Source organism: Cyanistes caeruleus, chromosome 10, assembly GCF_971803275.1.
Source record: "Cyanistes caeruleus chromosome 10, bCyaCae1.hap1.1, whole genome shotgun sequence".
Taxonomy (NCBI): domain Eukaryota; kingdom Metazoa; phylum Chordata; class Aves; order Passeriformes; family Paridae; genus Cyanistes; species Cyanistes caeruleus.
Window position 1 is genome coordinate 9,747,295 of NC_141710.1, and position 27,815 is coordinate 9,775,109.

General features: G+C 38.6%; 1 protein-coding gene and 1 long non-coding RNA gene across 14 annotated transcripts in view; one reads left to right on the forward strand and one right to left on the reverse strand.

The window, feature by feature from the left end:
- Nucleotides 1–13,382, reverse strand: part of SPHKAP (SPHK1 interactor, AKAP domain containing) — a 64,431-nt gene extending 51,049 nt beyond the window's left edge. The window contains exons 1-2 of one of the 10 annotated variants that reach the window (XM_023933193.2): nucleotides 13,192–13,380; nucleotides 1,492–1,608 (exon numbers count right to left, since the gene is read on the reverse strand). Coding sequence is in view for 3 of the 10 variants with exons in the window: in XM_023933191.2 (XP_023788959.2) it covers nucleotides 13,192–13,232 (41 nt within the window). In the remaining 7 variants the exon portion in view is untranslated. Of the gene's footprint in view, nucleotides 1–1,491; nucleotides 1,609–12,392; nucleotides 12,765–12,787; nucleotides 12,858–12,877; nucleotides 13,021–13,191 lie in introns of those variants that run through there. The other 9 variants (XM_086844893.1, XM_086844892.1, XM_086844895.1 and 6 more) reach the window with 9 other exon arrangements.
- The window catches only part of LOC111933531 (uncharacterized), a 131,824-nt gene continuing 117,074 nt past the window's right edge, over nucleotides 13,066–27,815 (forward strand). For 3 of the 4 annotated variants that reach the window (XR_015274713.1, XR_002866766.2, XR_002866765.2), the window contains exons 1-3: nucleotides 13,377–13,830; nucleotides 14,400–14,666; nucleotides 15,055–15,110. This is a non-coding gene — a long non-coding RNA (uncharacterized LOC111933531). Of the gene's footprint in view, nucleotides 13,279–13,376; nucleotides 13,831–14,399; nucleotides 14,667–15,054; nucleotides 15,111–27,815 lie in introns of those variants that run through there. The other variant, XR_015274714.1, reaches the window with a different exon arrangement.

Sequence of the window (27,815 nt, forward strand, 5' to 3'; positions counted from 1 at the left end):
TTGAAAGCCGTGCAGTGTTCAAACAGCATCTGTTAACTTCAAAGCCTTTTTGAAGTGGACAGACTAGTCATACTCTTTCCTCATGCTACCTTTCAAATTTTACAGTTTTAAAATTTACCTTTGCAAGTAAACAGGTCAGCAAAGTCACTAGGAGCAAAATCTTTAGATGTAACAGTGTCAAAGTTGCTATTCTAATCCACATAAATGGTTTTTATTCAATCTGGACAATGTGTATACTTCAATCAGAGCACAGATGGTTAGTCAAGCAGACGCTCTATAAATACCTCAAACAAATGTCTTTCTGATTTTGCTATGGATTTGGAACCCAAGTACAGAATATAATCACTGGCAATATCAGGATTGCATCTTTTAAAGTATTCAGAGACTTGTTTCAGTCTCCCTTGGCTGCTATTGGCTTCACTGGAAACAAAAATACTGAGCACTTCATTGTCTGTGCACTCTAACAGGTACAGGATTGGGTTTTACAGATCAGCACACTAAAAAGACTGGAAGTTTAAATGCTTTATATCCAGATTGCTCATTTCATAGTGTCTATTGGGTATTCATGATTTACATTTCATTTTTATCAGTGATACAGTTGCCAAAAGACCAGGTCTTTAGCTACGTGCTGATGAAAAACAGATGCAGAGAAAAAACCCATTTGGGGTACACTTCACAATGCCCAAAGAGCCCTGAATGACCTTTATTCTGCTCCAAATTAAACTAGTAAATAAATCTGTAAGTCTCTGTAAGAAGTAACAATCAACAGCCTTCTTTCAAATCGTGTTTTTGAAATATTATAAAAGAACAGACAAGTTTTACTGAAGAATAAATGTAAACAAAACTAACTACATTTTTTATTATCTACTAAGAAATATTCCTTCCTTCCTGAGTTAACTGATTGAATTACTAAGGGTAAAATACAAGGCTTTATGTACAAGTCTGACAAACTCCTCCACATTCAATAGCTATGGCAGGATATATTCAGTTCAGAGCGCTGACAATCAAATCAAAGAGTTGGCACTCAGGAGCTGAATGACAGATGATTGGGTTGGTGGGTTTTGATGGTTAACTGCATTTCAGTAATTTACTGACAGAGAGTCAACCCAATATAAACTGGCTTTTGCACACAGCTGATAGGCGTCCTGCCTTTTTCCCACCTATCCATGGATTTGACACAGCTTTAATTCTAGACAGACCTTTGTTATTCTGGTGGAATGGCTACTTCCTAAGGAAACCTTCCACAAAGGTTTGGACCTTACTCAGAGTAAACTACAGAAAAGGAGGAACTGTGAGATCTCTTCTGGTGGGAAATGCCCACAACAATTCACAGGAAACAGAAACTTCTCCTGAGTTCCTGAGGTGGAAGGTGTTTCAGAAGGTACAAAAAGATGACCTGGATCAACAGCAAGGTCGGATGAAGAAGAATTACTAACTTGGAAAAGATTAAGGAACAAACCCTTAAATGCAGGGAAGGCTAAAGGACTTTACCTTACGGAGATGGACTGAAAGACAACTCAGACTGCTTTTCTGCCTCAAAAGCAAGGAGTCTGTACTCAGGTCTGGAGTGCCAGCCAGTGGGAAACTAAGGTTCTGCTGAGGGTTTGACTGCAGAAAAGATAAGAAATCTTGTTAAAGGAAGGATTCTTTGAGCAATTAGTCTGTATACACATAACTTAACTGAGCAGTGCTGATTGGGAAGATGATTTTAGAGGGATACAGGCACAGGTACCACAAAAACAGCATATTAAGGCAGTTTCCTCTAAAATAAAGCAATAAAATTGCTACAATTGAAGCCTACTTAGTCAGCAAAATCAATATAAAATCTGAAATATTCATAAAAAGATATCCCACAAAAAATTCCTTATTCACTTAGCATATGTAGGTGTACTGCACAATATTATTGGTCCTTGTGCTGTGGGAAGGAGGACAAAAGAGGAAATAATTGTTTTTCCATTCTAGAAAAATGCTCATGACTGTGTATTTAATAAAAAAAGTTTATTATTTCTACATTTTTGATGGCAATCCCTATTCTTAATATAGGATATGTAGTTAATGCAGCACAATGTAATAGTCCAAATGTATGATGTTATCTGATCCTCCTTTAAAAAGAATGGAAAAAACATTGTGACACAGCTGAAAACTGGTGAAATTTGTCCAATTTAAATACATAACAAATGTGCACACAGCTCCCACAGATTTCAACTAGAAATAGAAATTCTCAGCACTTTTCAGGATGAAAGCAGACACTGAAAATTAGGCTTTCATGCCATAAACCACTAGGTAATTTTTCACAGCCTGCTTTATATGTTTCTTGTATCTAACAAACAACTTGTGTTCATTGCCTGCTCTTCTCATCCTTCTGCTGTGCACAAACTGTCAGCTGGGCATTTCAGGACAATCAGTGCAACATGACACAGGAAGACACCGGTGTTTTTATGTGGAGGATGTAAATCTTGCCTTAACTCATTCATTAAGTATTTTTGGCATCCTATTTATATTATATAGCCAAACATAGATTGAGGAGTCAAGCTCCTCAATCAGCTTTTGTCATCAACATATGTGATTCTCAGTCGGAGCATCAGAGCAAAAACAGTCAAATACTGACAAAACAAGCCATAAAGCACAGCACATGCAAACAAGTATTTCACTATCTGAATTTTTTTTTTTAAATGCCATTCTCTAAAGATCTCAATTTTAATTTATAAAAGCTTTTCAGTGATTATATTCAAGACAGATATTGAATATTTCTGAAGGGAAGAGTAATGTGACAAAGATGTTAATAACTTAGAAGTAAATGCATATGTCATGATTTTGTTTGAATAGAAAATGTGTGTAGCTAATCAAAACTTGCTAGCTGTTCATGTGTTTTTCCTTTTTAGATTGATTACAAATCAAATAGACTATACAAGCATAATTGAAATGTGGTAGGTAGTCAAGATTATGTGCGTGATCAGAAGGTGAACATCACTTTCATCTTTTGAATGGCATTTTCCTAATGTTCAGAAGACTTTCTGAAATTCTTTGTACCACCTCTCCACAGAAATAATAAATCTGCCTTTGGAATTATAAGATTAAGAAAGGGGGTCCTATCTGTACCTAAATACAGATATTTAAGATAGGAGTTTGGGATTTTCCCACAGTTGCAGCATCACTTTCAGCTACTTCTGAAAACATAAAAGACAAAACTGTTAGTGAAAATGGACTACTGGTACTGGAAAACCAGATTTTTCAATAGAGAACTTGAATGATGGAACAGCTTGAGGTCATGGAAAAAGAAAATTATGTGTATGACAAGCCAAATGGTTATAGTATCATGATGTACAGTATTCTTTATTACAAATCATGAGAATTGACTTCAGTATAGTGAAGATGCACCTTTCCATATCACAGAAGTTAATGTCTCTGAATATTGTAGGAAATTGTAACATTGTTTCTACAGCTGGAAAATGAAGGCAATTTGTAGCCTATTGTAATTAGTTCAATTGGTCAGGCACCTATACCAACATATCCATACATTAAAAAAATAACTGGTCAAAATGACACTATATAGTTATGATATTGGTCCCTACTAAACTCAATTTGTTTATGGCAAATATTTTGCCTTAACAGTATCTAAACTACTTTCAAAAGTACCTATTAAGCAAGTGTATTATTTCTAGTGAACATATATATTTCTTCAACTTCATTCTGTTTCCCAGCCCTTTCAATTTGCAAGAAAGGCAAGTTGGTTTAGATTCCTACTAAACCTTCCAAAACATTGTCTAGGATTACAGTAGAGTTCAGAAAGCAATATGTTTTTACCTTGACTAATGATATTATAAAAGTAGAACAACAGTCTCAAAACAAGTGTTTTCATCTGAAATATTAAAAGAAATTTCCTATTCTCTTTAGTTCAGTATTGTTTTAATGACCACCTGCAGTTACATTTGTAAACTATCTAGTTAAAATGTCAGGGTACATTCTGCTTATTTTAATGCCAAAGAATACACTTTGTCATGGTTTATTCACAAAAATTCTTATTTTAACGTATTTTACATACCTGAAATACTCTTGAACAATTCTGATTTGCTACCAATACCCCAAAGAAACACAAATCTTATCAATTTTGATGCTGTGAATATGTCAATGAGTACAATCTGTGATTAGGTAGGAAAAAAAATCTAAAAATTCATTTTCTTAAAAGTATGTTTTTAAAAACATGCATGATAAAATTGTCAGAGATGTGAACAAAATGAAGCTGCCTCTAATCAACTTGGCTTTTAATATGACAAAACATGCTTTGTGTCATTCTGTGAAGATACTGCAAACATTGTATTTGGTTTAACTTCAATTTGTGAAACTTTCTTTCCCAAGGACTGTAATGTGATTAATGGGATTGAGTGGTAGGTGAACATTCACAACTTTTTCCTCACTTATACCATCTTAAAAAGGCATGAGATATCAGCCCAAGAACTATGATTGAGCTTTTTTGGCAAGATGAATGCTTCTTTCTACTCTCTAAAATCTACAGCCTTTCGTACCCTATACAATGAACATGGGACATGATCTCTAGGAGTCTAACACTGAATCAGGTCAATGTGTTATTAATTTAATTAATTCCTTGGTGGCATGATGTAGATAAACTGCCACTACTCACAATGAACTTCAGAATTATCATGTAACTGTTGTGATGTTTGGGCTTGACATGGTTAACTTGTTCCCACTGGAATGCACAAGGTCCAACAGGACCATCTGCACCATGAACCGAGCTCAGGTTAAGCTCTCAGACAACTTTATCACTGCCTGCAGTGTGATTCTGTGAGCACTTGCCAAATGAGTATTCCTAGTCTTACACCTAATGAAAAAACAATTATAAACCAGCTCTTCCTATTAACTTCATTAAGAGTAGAGGTTGCCACTTGTTTCATGCCTTAAATTCAAATTCACCAAATTCCTATTGTTTCATTAGTGGGGGTCACTGTAACAATTGCAGCTACAGAAAGACACAAGTAACACAGAAGTCTGGTTCTGTGTATGCAAAAGCAACCCATGCAAAGTAAACCCATCCCTACAGCCTCTTTTTTTATTTCATTATTGGACTTGGACTAGTATTTGTATTTATATTACTTGTTTGTGGTCTGTCACTATTTATTTCAGTAGTTAATAGTTTTTCTTATACGTGATGCCTTAAAAGCCTTGCTTTCTGAATCAGAAAATCACCTGCTGCACTCAACAAATACATACTTACCTATGAATTCATTTTTCTTGTGTGAAGTAAAAATCTGCTACTGTTGCTAGTACCAAAAGACACCTCTCTCTCATAGTCATATACACTGTTCCATAATACACAGGTTTCCAATATCTTAGAAGTATGACTATATTTGTAAAAGTACCAAAACTCTGTGTTTGGTTAGCTATACTAACACTTAAATTACATCATGCAAACACTGTTACAGGTCATATATGCTACCTTTGGGAATGTGGATAATGTGACCATTGGATTTCACTGAATTTATGGCATGTATTGAAGGTCTTGGCAGACACAATGTTATCATATAACTAAACTCCCTAAGAGCTGTGCTGTTACTGCTGTATTTTTAAATATTTGAGAAGCAATTCTTTTTATTCCAGTTGAGGGGAAGGCCTTATTCTGGAGTTTATGTGAGGAAAAAGGGTTTTCATTTCAACACTACAGCATGCAAATCTTTTCCTTTTAAAAATAAATGACCTGTTCATTTTTCTTAGATGTCTACAATGGTAATACACATTTTTCACTAAGAAGGAGGACATTGCCCTGACAACATAGAAGAGAAACAATCTATAAGTATGTTGTTGAAACATTACCCTGCTGATTTGATCTCTTCCCTTTTCAAATTGAAATAGCACAGATGGTTATAAATGTGTGTTAGGGGAAATGGATTGGGATCTAATTTAAAGACAGTTCTGAAAACTAAGAGACACCTTTTCTCCCTTTAATATTCTGAAGAGCCACTGCATGTAATGAACAGTTCCACTGCTGACAGAATGCCTGTGTATGAAATTCTGGTAACTATGCAATCTCACATGGTCTACATGAGGACCACACATGTTTTTCATACTGAAAGAAAACACAAGTCCTATGGAACTCTGTGCATCTTTCTGTTTAAAAAGTTTTAACTACACCACAACAATGTATTTGTTCAATGAATTTCAGTTTCCCAGCAATTCATGTAATTGATCAAAACTTTTCCAGAAAACAAAAATCTTCCACAACACTTGGATGACAATTATTGCAAGTGCATGGAGCCAGCTCAGGATAATACGCGAAGGGTAAGTTCCAGTCTTAAAAGTGACTGCTTAGGGTTATACAGGACTTGTTGACAACTTCTGAATTTCACTAGCAGTGAAATATGCACTCCAGCATCAAGTTCTGTGTTAGCAGTTTTAGAAAAGAACTTTTTCTTTCAGTTATAAATGAAATTTAATCAAGACTTACAAATGGAACTTCCTTACACAGCACTCAAGAATAATTAGATATAAAAGAAACTGTGGTTCCGCAACCAAGAGGAAACATAACTTTGATAAAAACCACCTACCTATTGTGTGTCATGGGTACTTGAGGTAGCTAGATATTTAATAATAACCAGGGGAGGCTTGAAGTGAAGAAAATTACCAAGGGAAACTAAAGAGATTAATGACAACAATCCAAAGGCTGACAAGACTGAAAAAAGAAGTCTTAAAATTCATTCTGCACAGCAAATAAATTCCAGATATCGTAGTATTAATCTGCACATGCTAACTTTGTAGTTCTGGTTAAAAGAAAACCAGAAATATGCAGTATGTATTTTTTTCTCTCTGTTTCAGTGAAGCAGGAGGAAGGGAAGCTGTGGAGGGAAGCTATGGAATGTGAAGCACTATTGAATCCACTGATAAGGAAAGAGATTGCTAAAAAATTGGGAAACAAGCCCCACCGATTTCTAACACAGATCCTGAGAGATCTGAAATTTTTCAAAGTGCATCATTCCTGTGAGTGCCAGGCAGGCTTCTCCTTCCTGCTTCTCCCCAGAACACAGACAAGAGCCTGTACAACACACCAGGAGAAGAGGAGCTGCTGTTGCATTTTATCCAGTGACTCAGTAATTAAAGCTATTGTTTTGATGTGGAAGTTTAATTAATTTTCCTTCTTCTGAGAAAAAAACTAAAGCTGCCTACTGCACTTCTGAGTAAATGCTCAAAACTACATGGCTATTAGTGCCTGCATTCCTGGTCTTTCATGCTGAAGCTGCTTCTTCAATGAAATAAGCCAATACTGTGTCTGAGAGCAGGTGCAGTGAGTGCAATACAGAGTGGGGAGCCTGGAGGAACCGCTGCTGGGATCCTGCCATCCCAGGTTGGTATCCTCAGAGGGAGCTCTCAGCCTCCCTCACCCTGCTCCTGCTCATCAGCACCTTTAGCACACCTCACTGCTGTCTGCATATGTGAATATCTGGCTGTTCAGGTGCCAATCATGGCTTAAAACGCTGTTCTTTAGAGGGTGTTCTTACACTCAGGTTTAGGGAAGGATAGCTGCATGAGGAGTGACTAGGGTTCATATCCACAGTGCAGATAAAGGTTCCCATGAGTCTATGCCTCCCTCCCCCAGTGCCTTCTCAGGTAGTAGCTGAGCCAACCACATGTAACAAGAAAGAGTAAAGTGATTAATGTAGGGCTGGGGAAGGAGATGACAAAACCCTGATGAATTAGTAAGTGTGCCTACAAAGATTACTGGGAAGAGGTCATAACCTAAAACATATACAAAATGAGGAGCACAGCAACAGATTATGGATGTTCCAAATTATCACTAATAGTTGTTAGTTTTTCTCAAGTCTTTCCAGAGAAGGAGAGGACTGAATGAAGGAGAAGGGGTGGTATGCATAGGCAGTTTGTGAACAGAGTGACTGACACCAATGCAACTATTGCAGTCACAAAGGGAAGGGATGCACGGGATTAGAGCCAGAGCTGAAAGAGGAGATTAACGGATATTTTCAGGAAAACAGTGAGAAATTCATGTGGGAGGCTAGGCTAGGCAGGATTAAAAAATTCAAAACAGATGGGATTGGTTAAATAAGGAAAAAGTGGAGATGCCAAGCCCGGACATAAGTAGTATGGTTTTGTCACTGTAGTGTGCAAGTTGGTTAATGAAACAAAGCATGGAAATTCTATAGTTAACTTCACCACTTCTACAAGTGTCCCTTCTCCCTCTGCCCACAATCCCAGTCCTCAAGGGATAAGATTCCTCATGCACAGACATGACCTTTGACAATTTATGTTCCTTCTGGTTTTAGCTGATTTTTTTTCTCCCCTCACCTCACTGAAGGCAAGCATCTCTGAGAATTTTGTCTATGTTTAACAACACAGGTTAGCCAGCTTAGTGAACTGCTTAAAGTAATTGCCCGTGAAAACAGGGAACAGCATGTCATTTCACAAATTCCCACTGAGACTCAAACTATCATTAGAAGAAGTTAGTGAATATTGAAACTTACCAGATAGTTTTTCTGGCTGCTCCACCCCTAATATCTGGTAAATTCATCTGCTAATTTGAAAATAAAAAGCATACCCAGCAAGTATTAAACTGATTCCTCTGGTTGGGCTGCAGTACTGGTTCTTCATGAGTGCAGAAAAATAAATTTCATCCTCATATGTGATGCCAGCTGCTGCTCTAATGCATGTAGTTTCCTGATAATGGGAGTTCTGACATTACTCACTTGTTCAGGGGATTTTTTTGCTCTCCTTCATTTAAATAAGATTTGTAATACATTTGGTTTTCCTTTACTCATAGAGGTGGAAAAATATGGAGAACAGACCTGTAAGATGTGGTCTATGTGGTCAGCCCAAACAAACACCACCTATTGCTCCTCTTCACTTATTTCACTCATGACTGGTAACTTTTCAGAATAATTTTTTATTATTTATTTCTGTTTATGTGTTGCTTTTCTGTTTATTTTATTTTTGTTGGCATTCTCTTCAATGATTTATTCAAATTGTTATCTGTAGATTAGTCCCATGGCGATTGTGGAGTCTTTGCCTGCAATCTTGTTTCCTTAAAGGATCAAAGTTTTATTCCACTCATTCCTAAAAGCATCTTAGTTCAAATCTGTTTTCTCTGTTACACAAGATTCAGGCTGCTTTGCTGGAGCACAAACGCAGCTGTCAGCTCTGCCTGTGACAGTGTTACGGTGTAAGTTCCAGTGGCACTGAGTGTGTGCCACATGCCTGCTGCCTGTAAGGAGCTCTGACACAACCACAGCTTTTGGATCTCTTCTCAGCTTTAAATAACTTACTTCTTTATAGCTGTGGTCAGCCCTAGCATGTTCATCAAATGTAAACAGTGCTTGGTTTCCGTCAGGATCCTGTGAAATCAGAAAGGCTTTTCCTAGCCGTTCTTTGTGCACTATGTGCCACACCAGGTACTTCTGAGATGACCAACAAAAACAACCATTTTGTGTTGGTGATACAACACTTTTTTTATTACATGCAGAGCAAGTTCTCAGAAATAGCCTGACTTTCTTTGAGCTTATCTTTTCACTTTTTAAAATGTAAAACTTGCTCCTTCTCATCTCTGTTGAGTGTACAGGCATTTCAATTTTTCCGAATTACTGCTCATTCTAATGTTGCTTCTAAGCTCCACTGCTGTTTACAATTCTGAAGAACATTTTTAATTCCTCCATTTCTTTCTAGTATTTACACAAAAGGTGTGTTGAAAACAGGTGCCAGTCCAAAAGATATTTTGGAAGACTTATTTGGGAGCCAATATTTTTTTCAGATACATGATTGGCCAAAAACCGCGTATGTTTATAGGTTTGGTTTCATAAGCTTGAGCAGAGAAACTGCAGTTTTACTGAAGGGGGTGGTTATATGTCCTTAAGCAGCTGTGCAGCAGCATCCCAGACAGTCACCAACACAGGAGCCAGAAACAAGGAAGTTCCTGCCTCATATGTAAAAATTCAAGCATTTTTCTTCCTGTCTATCACCTGATGAGGTAAAGTGCAAGCTGGTATATTTAAGATTTTAATGTGGGGATGTTTCTCCTCCATAAAAATCCCTACCAAACCAAAGCCAGCCTCCCCAAACAAACAAAAAACCCAAACAATAAATCCTTATAGATCACATTTCCAGCTCCCCAAATACAACATGCATCCAATATGTCTTTTAGCTGCTTGAAGGAAAAGTGGCAGCTACCAGTTCTGTGCTGTTCATCTGGCCCCCAGGCTGTATTCACTGCAAGAAGCTGCTGCTGGAAATGCTAAATTACCAGTGGAAGCCTGAAGTCCAATTGCCTGCTCTGCTGTGACTGCTGGCATTGTAACCCAGGGCTTACGCTTTTGCCTTCAGCTGTGGAAGCCAAAGGAAAGGAAGGTACTGAGAAGGAATTGATGTGCACCCTGAGTTTTTGTTGAACTCTGGGAGTGACAGTGATGTGTGATAGTCAGCAAGGGGGGCAGAGCTGTGGCCTTGACTTAGGAACGTGTGTAGGTATAATATAACTAATTACTAATATAAGGCATAAACAACCACAGAAACAGGTTAATGCCTGAAGTGATTCTGTAAGGAAAATGAAAAATACCTTTATAACAGTTTGATGTTGAAAACTTTCTTTGGTGAAGTCAGTCAAGCTAACTCCTAAATGCTAACACTCAATGTTTGTATTTCTCAACAGCTGCTGTAACTACATCTCAATTAAAAGTTGCCTAAATATTGTATGGTGGGCATAATGAGCTGAAGGTGTATGATAACAAGTTATCTGTCCCATGGCTTCCCAGATGTGCTTTTTTTTCCACAAGGTCTCCTGGCGAAGACAGGAATGACCTGAATAAGGTATCTGCTGTTCTGGTCACCCTTCCTGGAGTCCTGTGGTTCTTACTGACAGACAGAAAACTTACAATTAAAGCTTCAGCAAAGAAAGTGTTACTTTGATTACCAAGTAACAAGCAGCCGTCAACAGTGAGCCTCAGGAGATAAAAGAGATGAAAGAGAGAACAGTAGCTCTTGGCATAGGGAAGTCTGACCTGCTTAAGCTCTTGGAAGAGAATCACTATTCAGGAAGATGAAAGAGGTACCTTGCTCACATGCCTTGGCCTTGCTACAGAAATAGGCAATTTTATCTGGGTTAATAGGCCTATAGCAGAGGTGAAGAGATGACCAGATGGCAGAGCTCTGCATTGGAGTAGGATTGGTTTCCTACCAGTTTCTAAAAACAGTGATGGAAAGCTTAGCAACAATCATGGAGTTAGAAGATGGCTGTAGGTTTATGAGGAAGTAAATTTGTAACAATGAGAACAAGACCATAGGCAAAGAAAGCAGCAGCCTGTCCAATTCTTGATACCTTTAAGACCGTCTTGTTGGAATATGTGTTTATCTTGGGGTTAAAATTGCATTCTACACAATTTTTTGTAGAGTGTGAAATACAAGATGCCATATCAGACAATCTAAAAGTCTCTCCTGCCTTAAAATCTGCCACCCTCTCTCTTTCAGACTATGACTCCCTCTAAAATACTAAAATTATCTGTTATTATTGTTATATATATTTATATATATATATATATAAAGTTATCTCTTTGTTATTCATAGTGTAAAAAACACATTAAAAATTACTCATCATGATTAACAACAAAAAAAAGCTAAATCCTTTTTATTTTACTCTGAAATACCGAGGGAAAAATTGGGAAGGACTATTTCTAGATCAGGCAATTCAGATCAAAGTGCAAAGCATTATCAAGCTTTGGTCAGTTAATATTTATTGATATGAAACACTATTCAGTCCAGTCTCTCTAAGGGATTGCTTTAAAGCTTTTTGTTTCCTTCTAGTAAATAGAAGCAATTTCTCTTCAAAGTAATTATCAGGCACCCAGGTGTCATTGTTCTTCCCTCCGCCAAGTAGTTCCTCTTGTGTGTTTAGGTAGTTATACATCGTTTAACCAGCTTTCTTATAATGCTGTGCGTTCTCCAAACTTTATTTTCATAGGTTTTTTTTACGACTCATTTAGACATTGCACTGGGAGCAACTAAACCGAAACGAACTGTAATAATTGACATAACGCTTTTTTATCTATGATAGTCTTAAATGGCACAATTTCTATAATACTTCTGTCTGCCTGCTACTATCAAAATGTAATTTGCTTGTGATTGTTGAAAATTATGCTTAACCACATCTTGCATCTCCGGTAGGCTCCTGCTATCCGTGCATCCATTTCCGTCTTGCAGGAAGTTTTGCGCTAATCGGTTCTTCATGACCGCTATTACTGCGCGTTTGGTGGAGCCAGGATAACAGAACTACAGCGATTTTTAGGTTTTTCTTTGATCGTGAAACAATCTGATTTACGCGGTAGCGGGCACGCGTCGAAGTGATTTAAGCACAACATCCTAAAGGTATCATTAAGCACTAATTAACTTACCGACTCTCTCGAGGTGCTACGGCATGAAAACCAGCTGTTAGAACCAATTTAGATGACAATGTCTATTTTTTCTTTCTATTGAAAGCAAAGCCCTCTAGTTCCCGCTTCAGGCGTAGGGGCAAAGCCGCGGCGGGTGACCGACCACCCCCTGGCAGGTGCAGCGCGCCTCCCGCCCTTCCGCGGCCGCACGCCAATTCCCGGAGCCCCTCCGCGCCCGGCAGCGGCTCCGCTCCGCCGCTCCCCCGCGGGCACCGCAGAGCCCAAGCGCGGCTCCTCCGGGACCGTTCTCAGGCCGGAGACCCCTGCCCAACCCGCGGGCTCCCGCGCCGTGGAGAGCCCGTGCGGGGCGCTCGGCACGGTGCGGGGCCCCGCGGGCGCCCGGCGCCGATACTCACCCGGAGGCACCGGCGGCTCCGCGGCCGCCCTCACGCGGCGCGGCCCGGAGCGCGCAGGCGGCGGCGCACGGGGAGGGGCGCGGGCCCTACCTGGGGGCGGCGGGCGGGGGGCGCCCGGCCATGGCGGCGGCGAAGGCAACGGGACCCTCCGCTCCAGCCGTGTCGGGGCAGCGACGGCGCGTCCCCGGCGCTGCGGCGCCTCCCGGCCCTGCCCTCCGCCTCACTCCTCCCCCGCCCGCCCGGCCGCCTCCCCCGGCCCTCCCTCACGGCCGGGCCCCGCGGGGCCCTGCGCTCCCCGGGGCGGTGCGGTCTGCGGCGGGGCCGAGCGCGGCAGCTCGGGCACAGCGAGCTCCGGCCGGCTCCGTCCCCCCGCAGGGCAGCGCCGTGCCCGGCACGCCTCGCACCTGCGAACCGCTGCCTGGCAGCCGGAGCCCGGCCGGGACATGCGGGAGGCGGCAGCCGGTCGGGAGCTGTTCGCCGGAGCGATGGAGGTAGCGGCTGCAGGAGTTCAGGACGGCTGCAGAAGTTGCTGGCGTTGTGCTCTGGCTGCAGTGTGGGAGCAGGGACGTGACAGCGAGGTGCTCGTTGACTCCAGAGAGAAACGGGCGATCCTTGCTGAGTCCTCGTTACGAATGTCATGATGTTCCTGGAGCCCCAGCCCCGTAAACCATGTGATTTAAATGACGGGGATTTCTTTCTGGCTGTCTCAGATGTGACGCTCAAGCATTTAGAGAAGGAGCCTAGAGTTAACTACAACTTACGTCTTGTTTTCAGCTCATTTAGTCTATTTTTTTTTGGTAACTTTCAGCAAACTTTTCCTGGTTTGTTTGTTTTTTCTTTTCAGGAAAATACCGAGTTCGTTTAGGCTTGGCTTTATCATGTTTGTAGAACCATGTCAGAGAATCTTTGCAGTGCAAATGATTAGAATTGGTCTCTAGTCATGAGAGATTAAAAACACTTGAATCACAAGTGATGGATGCACGGTGCAAACACTGTTTTGAACCCAGAGCCTTCTGGGTTCAGCAGGAGTCCTTTTGCCTCAGGTGTGAAATTTGGAGGGCTGGAGACAACTTGTATCGTCTTATAGTTGCTGGCAAGATTCCACTAATGCTAAGATTTGTTTTCAGTAAGTTTAGTCTTAAGGTCGAAGCCCAAGATCTGACCTGTCCAGTTAGCTGATGAGTATTATGCTTCTGTTATTTACATAGCAAACACTGCTCAAAAGAATTTGGCAGTAAAACCATGGCAAGAACTTACATAAACCTACAAATGCCTCTGAAAGCTTAACTCATGTATGGTGAGCCCTGCTCTTTAGTCAGTGCTCTGTTCAGAGATTTGTTGAGTGAATTCAAAGACAAAGAGGAAGAGCAGGGGGCAAGGGCAGTAATTCCATGCTTAGACCACCTTTTTTATTTTTTTTCTGTAATAAAGATTCAGTGTTTCTCTTCTTTAAGTGCATGATTCCTTTGCCTTTTCTACACCTTCCTATTCCCTTTAGTTGGCACATCATTATGAAATCGTGAAATTTAGTGAGTTTTGGAAAGGCCTGGGGCATGTGGAGAGAATTATTTTATATATTAAATCAGGTTTTTTTCTCTGTTCCAATTTACAGTGCGGAAATTTCTTAACTAACTTTGGCCAGAGGCACAGCATCATTTCACTACTGAATCAACACTTTTTGTTGTCAAGAAAGGCTACCTGAAACCTGAAGGGTTTTTTCTTTGTGACTTCCATATAACCAAGAAGAAGAAGTTTCATCTTAATTTTTGAATATTTCAAGATTTTGTGCTAAAGATATGGATTACACCTTCTGTCAACATGTGAAGTGACATAAGAGACAGAAAAGCTAACAGCTATGTCATGGTCACTGAAGTTAAAGGTGAATCAAAGCAAAGGGAAGTATTGGGTTTTAAATGTAAAGTGGAGAAGCTGAGGAAATAGAGACACAACAGCCTAGCAGTGGGGTTGGACTAGATGGTGTCCAGAGGTCTCTTAGCCCCTGATTTCTGTGGCACTACCTTAGACTGCATTTAGGCCACTGATTAAAGCCAGTAAAGGTTTATTTGCTTTGCAGATATGGTTTTCAAATTTGTATGTCTGGGTTTGCAGAACAGCTTCTTCAGTATTGTTAAAATGTCTTGCTTTTCTTGTGAAGGGGAAGGACAGACAGAGCTTCAGTTAGGGGCTGAGAAGGGAAATGACCATTTTCTCTTAGTGACGTTGTCACTCCAGAATTTCCTAACAGGTTTTCTACTCTCTAATTTCAGATTTTTTGCTCTTGTGATTTGATAAAGGGGAAGAACTCTGAGACAGAAAAAAATAGGTGAGGCTTTTCCCTCATTAGGGGTGGGGGCTGTATGTTGCTTTGTTTGATTTTTGTTCCCTGATGTGATAATGCTCTGAACTCTTGTTTTTCCATCAGAAACACTGCCATTCATTGGTCCCTCACTCCAACAGACATCACTGACATTACCAATGTACTGGTCCTTTATTTGATTTTTATCATATCCTTGTAGCTGATGTGAAGCCCTCTGATTCTCCCCACATAATTTCATTTCTTCTCTTTTTTGTTTTTGCATTTGTAAATCTTTATTTTTTGTTTCTGTCATCCTGCAAAACCTCCACAAGCCTGTTGAACAGGCATGCCCTCTTCTATTTCTTCTTCTCACTATTTCAGAGCCTTTTGAGCCAGCCATTACAACTTCCTCACAATCTACCAGAATTGTCCTTTTCTCAGGTAGCCAGCAGCCCTCTTCACTGCACGCCCAGTCTTTATTTCTGAGGATTTAGCCAAGCACTACTTTGTGCCTTTGTTCTTATTCCTTGACAATGTTGGCACATAGCCTTAAAAAAACCTATTATTTTTCCTGGAATCCAACTTGACAGAAGAGAACTGATTACTGTCACACATTGACTTGTTTCAAAGCTGTCACTAGGAGTGTATTTTTCTCTCAGCTTTTAGATATGAATTGGCAACAGGAAGAGAATACTGTGGCATTTTAGTTAGCTGTCATTTATGTGTCAGCCTAGGACACTGTTCCCATACTGGATGACAGAACGTTATGGCTAGAGACTGCAATATTCTTATGTTTTAAGGGTACAGACTATTCCAGTTGTTAAGATTTTGCTGATTTCAGCTTCTATAATAACCCAAAGGGCTGCTTAAAAATAATTAGTCAGCCCTTCTGTTGGGAAAAGCAGAAAAAGCTGCTGCAGAGCTGTTAGTTTGAACTGACAGAAACTGAAACAATAGCACCAAACCAAGCTGACTGTCTCCTAAGAAAATATGTCAGTCATTCCTGAAAATCAGAGGGAGCCAAACTTGCACTAGGACTTTGATCAGACTTCAGCCATTCTTTGAGATATTCCAAACCCTATCTGGACATGGTCCTGCACAACCTGCTCTGAGCTGTGGGGTTGAACTAAGTGCTCTCAAGGAATCTCTTTCAATCCAGAAGTTTCTGTGCTTCAGTAGATTTGAAGTTTTGTTCACTTGCATTGAAAAACTCTTCCCAAAACCTGTGCTTATGCATGACTTGGTTTGTCTCAGGAACTCTACAAATCTGTACTGACCTTGTAACTAGATGGTGTTTTCAGGAATACTTCAATGTTGTACAGGACTGGAGGAAACAGCATTTTTCTTTCCACTTCTCTTTGCTTGTCCTTTAGCTGCTTTGTACAAAGCTCTCCTAATTAAAAGTACAGAGGTGGAAAGCTTAGCATGTTGCAAAAGCAGGATCAAAAACCTGTCAGCATTTTGGCATTTTCTGGACATACGCATAATATTTCCAGAATAAATACGATATTGTCAAATCCTGAGTACAGGGACTATCTCTCATACATGATAAAAGAATTTGATGCAGTTAGGACAAGCAGCACCTAATCCTAATAGGGGCCTTTGGACACTAGTGTTAATCAACAAGTATTTTAGGATGAACCTCTATTAATCCTTCTCACCCATGTTTGCTGTGGTTGGTGTGTGCACACAGATTACTTTTTAATGAATATTTAGTTAGTCTTTTACAACTAAACTATATCCCTTTTCCAATGACTATTAAAAGGGCTCTACATGGTTGTCCTGTAGTAACTGAAAAGATTTTAGAATCTAAGCCATCTAACATGATTTACATTTGTATACTAGATGTTTGTTTACCAAAATGGAATTACACTTGGCTGTGTTACATGTGTTTGATTATTGTGCATAAACAATGACCTTATGCAGTCAGGTTATTGATGAGGTTGCATAAGTTTTTTGTGATGTTGCTCAATAGCTTGGTTGAGCACCGACACTATATAGGGATACCTCTTTTACCCAAAATATCAGGTTTATTTTCCTTGTAGAGATACATTGGTTAAATTGTTTGCATTGCAGATTAGGTTGTTACCTTTTGTATGTAATGTGTTTCAGACAAAGTTTGTTGTCCAGTACCTTGTTTGTTTGTTTTATTTGTTGCTTTGATTTAGGTTTGGAGTTTTTTACAGTTACAAAGCTTTGTTCTGTCAAAGTCCTGTTCCCTTTGAGACAGTTACTTGGGCTGTGACTAAAGCACCCTCAATCAACAAACCTGAAGAGGTGTCATAATGTATTGCAACAAGTAAGCAGCATGACTTACTTTAATTTATATCAGAACAGATCTGGCTGACAAGATTCTTACTGACAATGGCCAGGAGCTTTAGAGAAGGATGGTCTGGCCAAGATAGTTGTTGAATGTTGTCAAAAGAGAATTAACAGTTGTTTGTTGCTTCACTCTAGACTGGTGACATGGCTCCTCGTTTAATAAATGCAGCTCATAGCCATAGGGCATGGGTGCAAGATGATTTTTCATCTTTACATATCTGCAACTACAAAGAGAATTTTTTGTAACATAACCTCATTTTTTTTTGAGTTAATAGACAAGTTTAAATATTAAACCTACTCACTCTGTCTGCCTGTCTGTCTCTAGCTCCCAAACCTTCACTCTATTTTCAGCCTACCTGCATCCCTGGATAAGGTGAGGGAAGAGAAAGGGCCAGGAGACTGCATTTAAATTCTGAAAGATAAGCCAAGAATAATAAGTTGATCCCAGATTTTTTAAATTCTGAATAGTTTGTTGTCACTCTCATTCCATTCTCTCCAAACTAGAGAGCTCCTATAACTGAGTGTTCCAGCTGATCTCAACTATATTATTCCACAGGGAAATACATTTCCTATACAGTTCCTCTTAGGTCAAAAGTAATGCACTCATTTTATTCAGAACTGGCCTAGAAGCTGATAATAACCTACTGGTGGGCAATGAGCCGTCATGTGTAGTATTAACTGAAATCTTTTAGGCATCTGAAGGTGATGATGCATGTAGAGTAGACAGAAGGTGACACATTCCGAAACACACTCTGAGTTCATCTATGCTGCCCTGGGTTTTTAGATAAAGATGTAAAAAAATGCTTTTGGCTTCCCCCATTCTCTGAGCATCCAAATCTAATGTCCCATGAGCTGTGAGAATATATTGTACAACTGCTGTGTGCTTGCTCTTGCCCCTTCCTGCAACTCCAGAGGTTGTTCAGAATGCTGCTTACTTAAAAGGCTTTGGTGATAAGGGTCAGCTCTTTTTTCAGAATACATGTATAATTTTTAGATTATTCTGAATAATTAATGAAAATGGAATCTGGAATTCTGAATGTTCCTGAAAATCACTGGCGTTTTTCATCGCTAAACTATTTTCGGAAATTTTATCTAAATTCTAGCTACCATCCTCCAATGTAGTGTTTCCCTCAGGCTTCATACTTTTGGCTGTTCTCCTGGGTGAAATTTTCAAGTGCTGGGAGCAGTTAGATTTTAAATAGGTATTATATTTTGTATGTCTCTAGAAAAAGAGGTCAAATCAAGACACTTACTAAACAAGTCTCATAGTAGCTATTAATAACAACTATCCATTTTTCCTTCATGTCAATAGGCAGGTAGAAAACAAGAAAATATGAAAGAGGTTAAAAAAGTGGCTTGAAAAGAAAATTTGAATACCAGTGATACTGATAATGCAGAATGTTTGATTTGATAGGGTTGTTTGAAGCTGTAGTGTTCTGTGCCTTGTAAGACTGCTATTGAAGCATAAAATTTGCATAGGTTGTATGAACATATAATTAAAATGTGAAGGAAAAGATTTACTTTTTTGGTAGATTTTTCATCTAGGAGTATACCAAATGCTGTATGCTAATTTTCTGTGTGGATTATATATTCATGAAATTGCAATGTGAGAAATTGCTCATGCAATATATTTGAATAAATGACAGGATATGCTGACAATAAAATGCAGGTGTATGAAAAGAACAGGACAGTTACTACCAGTAAAAAAAATCTTCAGTCCTTCAATCTCATTTTAAACATCTCTAGCTAAACTTGCAAGAGAATAACAAAAAGCTAGCAACCTTTTTACAATCCAGAAGGACTTATTTAAGTGTGAAAACCTGACCTTTCATGTTTTTCATACTTCAGGCTGCTAAATTACCATGTAAAGTTGTTTAAATAGCTGCAGGAGGGGAGACTGTAAACAGATGCCTACAGTCACGTACAAAATCCTATGGAGTTAAAAGTTTCAAAATTACCATTAAATCAATTTTCATCACCATAGTAGCTAATGGTATTTCTAGAATCATAAATACCAGTTGTTAAACTGAAATGTGTATTTCCACTGTAACAGGTACACAGGCATGAAAGCCCCTCTGCACAGCCCTTTTATCATAGTTCAGACCTGCACTGTGTTCTGAGAAAATTTAAATAACGCCACCCCTGCACCTGTAATCCTCTGTATTTTCTCTCTAAGCTCGTTAAAGTTACAGGATAAATTTTTGAGATATCTATGAGACCCAGGATTGCATCAGAGCCTAAATTTTTAAGGGCTGAAAGAATTTTGAATGAAATTTTGTTTGTAGGGAAACCTAGGGATAAGACAGATAGATAACTAGCAATAAGACATTCTTTGGGAAGGTTTCAATCAGGCAAAAACAATTTCATTTACAGTCCTGAACTGAAAGAGCTTATCTAGACTTGGGGAGAAGACCAGAGTGTTTAGAGCTTGATGACATCCTGAAATGATTTTCTGATTTATGAGAAAAAAATTAGAATTAAGATCCTATAACTGCATGTGATGGCAGGCATTTCATTCCACAAATCTGTTTACCTCTATATGCTTCTTTACATCTGTCAGTGAGTTTGCACTTCAGTGTTTATTTACATTTTGATATGGAAACAGTAATAAAAATGAAGCAAACTACATATACTTCTGCAATGTGTCTGACTTCTAATTCCTAAAAGCACAATTAGCTGAAGTCAGAGAGATGCCTCATTTAAAAAGGTAATTGAAGATTCATCTAGGGAATGGTATATTTGAGAAATAAGTGAGCATTTCATGTGGATATGCAATGCAACTTTGCTTGAATTGGAAGAATTGCTCATGATTGGAAGAGGAATGGGTAAAATAAAAACATTTTACTTTTAATGAAAAATTTTGAAATGTATGATTCCCACCCCACAGATTTTTAGAGGGCTGTTAAAAGACAAGTCACAGTACTTTGAGAGACATTTTCATGGTGTATCTTGAGAATTTATGGAGGACAAAATTCTGAATATTTCTGGCATGGTTAAACATACCCAGAATGAGCAAACAAGCAGTTATTTATTTATTTCTATTTAGTGAGTCCTAGTTTGGTAATGATCAGGGGTTTTCTAGGTCTAGTTTTATATTTTCATAGTTTTCATTTGTGATTGCATTTAAAGCACTATGAAGCTCTTCTGTCCTGGCAGACCACAGTACTTAGGGGTTCTCAGAGTCTTAAGAAATTTGGTTTAGATAACAACAGGACAGTCAGTCACTGAAAATGACTGTGGGATCACAGGATGCTCTTGGGAGTGGCTGGGAAGCCATCAGCATGGAATGAATTCAGCTACACTGAATGAGTGTATTAGTTACACTGATACTACGATAGGGACTTGCTGACTTCATTAGGTTCTTGCCAGTACCAATTTCTGCATGAAACATGAAAAAATTTGAAATTAATTTTTCTTGTTTGAAGAAAACCGCAAACAAATCTAAAGCAAACAAAACCCAACTGTATTAGCAGAATAACAGATCACACTTCAATGAGCACTCCCATGAGATTATCTTCTCATGCTGCTATAAATGAAGAGTTTGGTCCTGACATTGTAGAGTAAACTAATGAAGGAAGGATTGGGCCCTTACTTCGTGTTATGTTGGGCCCTAGGTGTTATGTCAAAAATTGGTCCAGGTGAGTAATGCTGTTAAATTTTAATTCTGGCAAAATGATCTCTTCTACTAAACTATTAAATGATACAAATATATTTCTTATGCTATTTTGATTATGATATTCCGATGTGAAAATCAGGAGAGGGGAATAAATGTGGCTTTTTCGGCTGTAAGCCATAGTTCATATTTTGTGGTGTAGTAAAATTTTATCTGCAATTTATATGGTTTTATACAGAAAACTGCTCTGCAAAGCTGTAATATTTACAGGTTGTTTTGCATTTGGAGTATGTTTGTGTGCATGTATTGTCTAGTACCCAATTTAAATCTTGATAAACAAAATTTAATTGAAAATTCATCACTTGGCCTCATAGACTTATAACTGGACTCAAAGATACAATGCATAAATAGGAATATCCCTTGAATAAAACACATAATTAGCTTGGGAGTATGGAGTGCAGTGAAGGCTGTACTTTCTCAGGTGAGTTTTGTTCTCTTTCAGGTATTTTTGTACCTCACTGATGCGCAAAAGCTTTCACATAATAGAGTAACTTCAGCATTGATATGTGGGCTTTTCCATCTGAGGCTGTCTGGGGTGACAAAAGCATCACTTGGACAGATCGCTTTCATGGCTCTGAGCCTAGTGAAGAATATTAGACATGTGAAATACTAGAAGTGTGAAAGGTGCCTGAACAGATCAGGTGAAACAACCCTTAATGGGTGGTTGGTTCCTCTGGACTCACTTCTAGATGTGTGTGCATCGATTTTGGCCTTGAACTCTCCCCAGACTATTAATCCTGTCTGTGTGAATTCACCATTTGTCCAATATCTCTGCATATTGCACTTGTCAGACCTTGGTTAATGTTTTCTGTTGCTGCAGAAGGGGATCTATCACGGTTTTGGAGAGACTAATTTGCTCTAGTATGAACAGATAAGATCAGGCACACAACTGGAGAAAACCTTGTAAATGTTGTGGTGTTTTACTGCACTTTGGAGATTTCTGTAGTGCAGTAGGAATATCTTGTGTGAGAAAGGTTGAATGGAATTCTGAAACACAAAGCTCTTGGAAGCCCTCTTCACAAATTCTGAATAGAGATCTGTAATTTTTAAGTAATTGTTTGGGGCTTTTTTAAAGCTTTGTGTGACAGCCTCCTGAGCAATGTGTAACATCACAGGCTCAGGCTGTACTTGATGCACTGTGTGTCTTTAGAGAAGACAGTGATAATCTGGAACTATACAACTACTGCTTTTGTGTACTTTTAGCACTTCTGCTCTCTTTGAAACAAGTAGATATGTCAGCTTGTGGTAGTCTCTAGAGACTCATCACCAGAGTAGCCATGTCATTAAACTTTAATCAGGCCACAGTAATTCAGTGACAATAAAGATGTGTATAAGGATAACCTTTCAGTCTAAACAAAGGGAGACTGCCTCTGTTTAAGGACCTATAGAAAATGTGAAAATCATTATTGAGAATTTTCTTATTGCACATAGATATTCTGACAATGAAAGTACATAATATGAAAAAGGGTGTGACAAAATGGAAATATTTTATTATACCGATAGGGATTTCTTATGTGGCTTAGATTTCATGGTGTCTGTTACTTACCTTTCAGTTTTCCAAAGCTGAATCATATTTACTTACAAGTAGATAAGTAATTGCTATTTATTTATTTTATTTTGGAACAGGAATAATTAGCATTTAGATTGTTAAAAAAAAAACCTAAACAGTAATTACTAGGTATTTGTTCTTGAAATGAAAAGTATTTTTCAGAGTCAACAGAAGTCAAGACCAGAAATGATAGGAGGAAGAATTTGTCAAAATATCTGTCATGGACATCTCATTTTAAGCCTCTTAAAATAGGGTAGAGGTTTTGCTAGTCTTTGGTTGGTTTGAATGTAGAATGTTGCAGTGTTGCTACTTACTGAAGTTTATAACAAGTTACTGCCTAATTCATTTGAAAATTATGACAACTTAAAAATTAAAAACCACTGCAAAGTCCAGTTTGTTCAGTTTTAATGTATCAGAAGAGTTGTGTGAAGATCCTATGCAGACCCACAGAACTCACCCATACTCACATTTTGCACTGAGCATTTATCACTTGTATGTTTGGCTTTTACTGACATGCCTAATGACACTTCCTACATTTCCTGTATTACATTTTCAACTGGCAATATTTTTCAAAACCAGTCAGTGTTATCCATACTATCTATACTGAATGTCATACTGCACCAGTGGGATTTTTAGTAGTCCCACTGTCAGTCAGTAATTGATAATTCAGTACACTTAAGAACTGCTTCATCTTTCTTCATAGATTTTTCTTTACCATTCTGTCATATTTCCTCTTGTGATCACCTGAAAACAAGAAAAATACCATGCCAGCTCCACTTCTTTTTGCAGAGTGAAGCTGGTCTTTAATTATAACCTTCAGGACTGGAATTGCCAACTAGCTTGGAATCTGAAAAATGTTATATTCTGTGCAAGCCTTTTCATAGGCACAGCAGACCTAATTTTGGTCCTCTGCAGGATTAACATTTTTCTTCTTCATAAATTGTACCTGTTCCCTCTTCTGACTGAATCTCCAGCACCATGAGTTCTCTGTGTATGTGTATGTGCTCTGTGTCTGTACAAGAGCACAGTGCATGCATGAGAAATGTAACCTTTCCCAATTTTTTAATTTATTCTTTACGTGTTCTTCTATGTGCAAATCCTTTTGCATTCTGTCTTCCCCCAGGAAAGAGGAGTTTGGGAATTTTGGGGTTTTTTTTCAAGGAAATATATATTACCAGTGTAACAAATGCAGTCTACGTCTTCTTCCCTGAGTGCTCTCGAGATGTCAGGAAAGAGAACTGATAAAAGCCAGTCTCTCATTGACTTCTCATTGCACTTGAAATCCTCATAACAGCCACAGTCTGGGTTTGGGTGCAAGTACATAGATGTATTAACATTGATTTTGGGCTTTTTGTGCTTAGTGACCATGTCATCTGCTGGGGATATTTTGGCCAAATTCCTTGAATAGCTCTCAAAGTTAATTATTGTGTATGATTTTTGAGATGTAGGTTGTGATGGTATTGCAGAAAATTTTGTTCTAACACCTCAGGTCTCTGAGGCATCTGTAGTCCTTCTAAAGGCATCTGTTGCTGGTGCTGGCTGAGCAGGGACAGTGCACTGATACAGGGCCTGCTCCTTCTAATCTTCAGTGCCATTCACAACTCCTGGAAAGAGCTGGCATATGCAGTAGGACTGATCTTCTAGTTGACTTTTGCACCTTTTTGGCTTGCCAAAATGTTTTTGCTTCACAAGTGAGTGGCGTATTTCACTGTGCCTTTTCAGGAACCCAAATATCAATTCTTTGGTTGGAGGGGGAAATGAAGGAAGCCTGGACAGGATTGTAAGAAATGCAGTGTGCGTAGTGGTCTGAATTCAGGCTGGGCATCCCTATTGACCCCTGATCTCAGATTGCATATCCTCTCTTCCCACTGGAGTCAGTGGCAGTTTCTTCTGTTCCTGTTCAAGTTGCAGTGTACCACCTGCTTTCAGATTCCTAAAAGTCATACCCAATTTTAAGCTTTAAATTTCCTGCCAAATACACTAGATATTCCACTCATGCAGCTCTGACATCTGCCACGTCAACAGCTCAGCATATTCCTGGATGCAATTCAGACAATCTGAGCACCCACCAAGCAGCTCAGACCTCTAGCAAGCAGCAGTGGAGCCCAAGTGAGAGTAGGCTCAAACTGGTATTTGGGCTTCAGGTTTCTGATTTAGGGCTCTTTTGTTTCCTTTTTAATTTTTTTAAGCACCTATTTAATCAGCCTTCAGCAAGATATTATACTGCGTGTACAGACCTCATTAAGGGCAGTCCATTCTAACAACAGAAGTGTATTTAAATAATTTCCTGAATTTAAGCCTTGCATTTAAATTTTGGTTTTCGTAATAAAAATTAAAATGGAATAACAGAAGAGCCATACTAAAGCAGCTTTGTCAAACTGAGTTTGTAGTTCTGTAATTTAAGTAAAGCCTGATAAAATTAGACCTACTTTGATGGGGGTTTCCCACAGCTCTCAATTACAGGTTCTTAAACCTTAGGGAAAGGCAAAGCTGACGGTAATATCGTGGCTTGCTTCTCTGAACACCTTACTTATTTTATGCTACACTGAATTGGTATAACTTTGGTTGAGCTTTATGTATACATAATATATTTGGAGTAGACTCAGGAGTATGCAATCACTCACTGCTCCATGGTACATGCTCAAATTTCTTCACTGTAAGTCTTCCAAGCCAAAATCCCTGCAACCATTCCCCTACTCTTATATAAAGCTGAACACTGCATAATGCTACCAGGCCCTACACTTATTATGATTATTTTTCTGTTGTTAAATCTACTTTAACATCCAGTCTTGCTCTCTACATCAATCATGGCAGAACTGTCTTGCATTTCCCTAGCACAGTTTGAGTCTTATAAGTAAATACTACCTGCTTGGATATAATGGGAGTGCTTTTTGAAATGTTTGGGACAGCTATGCTATTCGTACTCCACAGTAGAGCTGAATAGAATAGCTGAATTTAAACATGTGCTGGGTGAGGAGCGAGTGGACAAGTAGGGTAATAGGTGTTATTCCCCTTCCTTCAAACACCATCAGGATTGCACATTAATATGTAGTACTTAAACTGAATATAACACATTAGTATGTGTGTATGATTCTGTATAAAATAGAAATGTTTGAATGTAAACTAGTATATATACTTTCTGATATCTTGTATATGTCTTCAAATCCAACATTTGTGCAAGGACCTTATCATCCTTCTTGGAACTAATATTTCAGCTTGGTTGCAGTTTATTGATCTTGTTTCTCAGTGGAACATCAAAATGTCTTGTGTGTTGCCTAAACCCTTTTAAGTTTCAAAATCCTTGTGTTGAGGAGCTCTCACTAAATATTTATGCAGACAAGGGCTTGATCTTCACCTTTGATATGATGTTAAAGGGTGAGATATTGCCCACAGCATGTTTGCTTGGGTTTTAGGATTTTTTTGTCCATCTAAAGGACAACAGGGGAAAATAAAAGACCTCCTTATATTTTAGGTGTAAGCCAATGGCTTTACTCAGTCTTGCATCAGGAATTGTCTGATATGTATATATAGGTTTTAAATCATCTTATTTAGGGGAGCGGAGAAATTTTTAATTTGTTTGTTTTTAATTTATTTTTTTTTGCACTTAATTTATTTTGGCTCGTTTTATTTCTATTTTAAAAAATCTAAAGGCAAGCTCATTCTTAATTTCTGGTTGATTTACAGGAAAACACCAGGAAATAAACATAAGACTAAGGTTAAGTTTTATACTGTGCAGGCTTAGTTGATTTGTCATTAGAATACAAAGACTACTGATGCCATGGGATTTAGATGTAACTCCTCCTCTCCTCCTTGGATTGTATGAACAAGGTCAGGTCATGTGAACCTCTTAAACTTGTCTGAGTTCTGTTTTGTATGAAGCATGGGGTTTTGCATGGTTTTCCTATCTCAACTCAGTTCTCAGCATCTAAAATTTGTTCTTAAATTAAGGAGTAAGAAACCAGAAATAATAATAATAATGATGATAATAATGAGGGAAAAAAAAAAAGGCTTTGGGATATGAGCTATGTAGCCCCTAAGTTTAAGGGGAAGAAAAAGCTTTAATGGTGTTTTGGACATAGCTAGTTTCCATCTGTCGACAGAATTTTTAAATGTTCTTGTTCTTATGGAGCCATGAAGATGTTTTCTTGTCAGAAAACACTTGCTAAGAAGAAAATTCTAGAGAAAGAAATAAAATTATTGTGTGGGTTTATAATACATTATAAATACATGTAAATTGCTCCATGGCTCAAAAGCTCATTTATACTACCTGGTAATGAAGCTAGTTGTACTGAAGATTGAACTCAAGAACACTGAATTTTTTTCTAAGGTGGTAATGTCTTGTTTCTTTATTTCTGTGTTGAGATATTAGGGCTGATTCAATGTATTACATGCTTCTGATCCATTATATATAGGGAAAAGTGTTCACTGCCTCACAAACTTAGTTACATAAAAGTTTATTGCTGTAGCAGCCAAGTTGTTACTTCTACTGCAAATTAAAATTTAAACAAGTTTTTTTTCATTGTTGTGAACATTCATCTGGAAATACATTTCAGTCTGATGTGAAGATTTTTCAGAATGGTAAAACACATTGGACAAATTCTAAACATGTGGAAGTGTCCACCAAAATCTTACAAATGGGGTGCTTTTCAGAGGAAAAGAGAACAGCTGAGAGAAATAGAAGGGGAGTACAAAAAGATCACAATATGTGTGCACACATCAAGATTAAGGGTAAGAAATGGGCAGTACAAGAACCATCTAGGCATGTTGGTCACAGCCTCCTGTATAAATTTCCATATTTGATGCTCTGACCTCTAAAATCACAGTGGGGCACAGAGAGCAGTGGATCCACGGCAATCTGTACAGCCACACAAGGAATTTGGATAAGTCAGGCTGGAAGGAACTTCAGAAGGCCACACAGTCACACCACATCCCAAGATATGTGAACTGCTGCTGTTTTATAGATTTGTACCATGGTTTTAATGCTGGCATACCGTGAAATTCTACAAAATAGGTCTGGGAAAACCCATGAAAGATAATCCCCTTTTCTGAAAGTAATGTCAACTATACTTAAGCAACTGTCAGAAGCAGTTAGTCCAACATGTTCTTAAAAATTCCCTCTGCTAGACATTTCCATAAGCACTGTAGGTAATCTATTCCTGTGCCTCAGCATTATTGCAGTGTCAGGTGC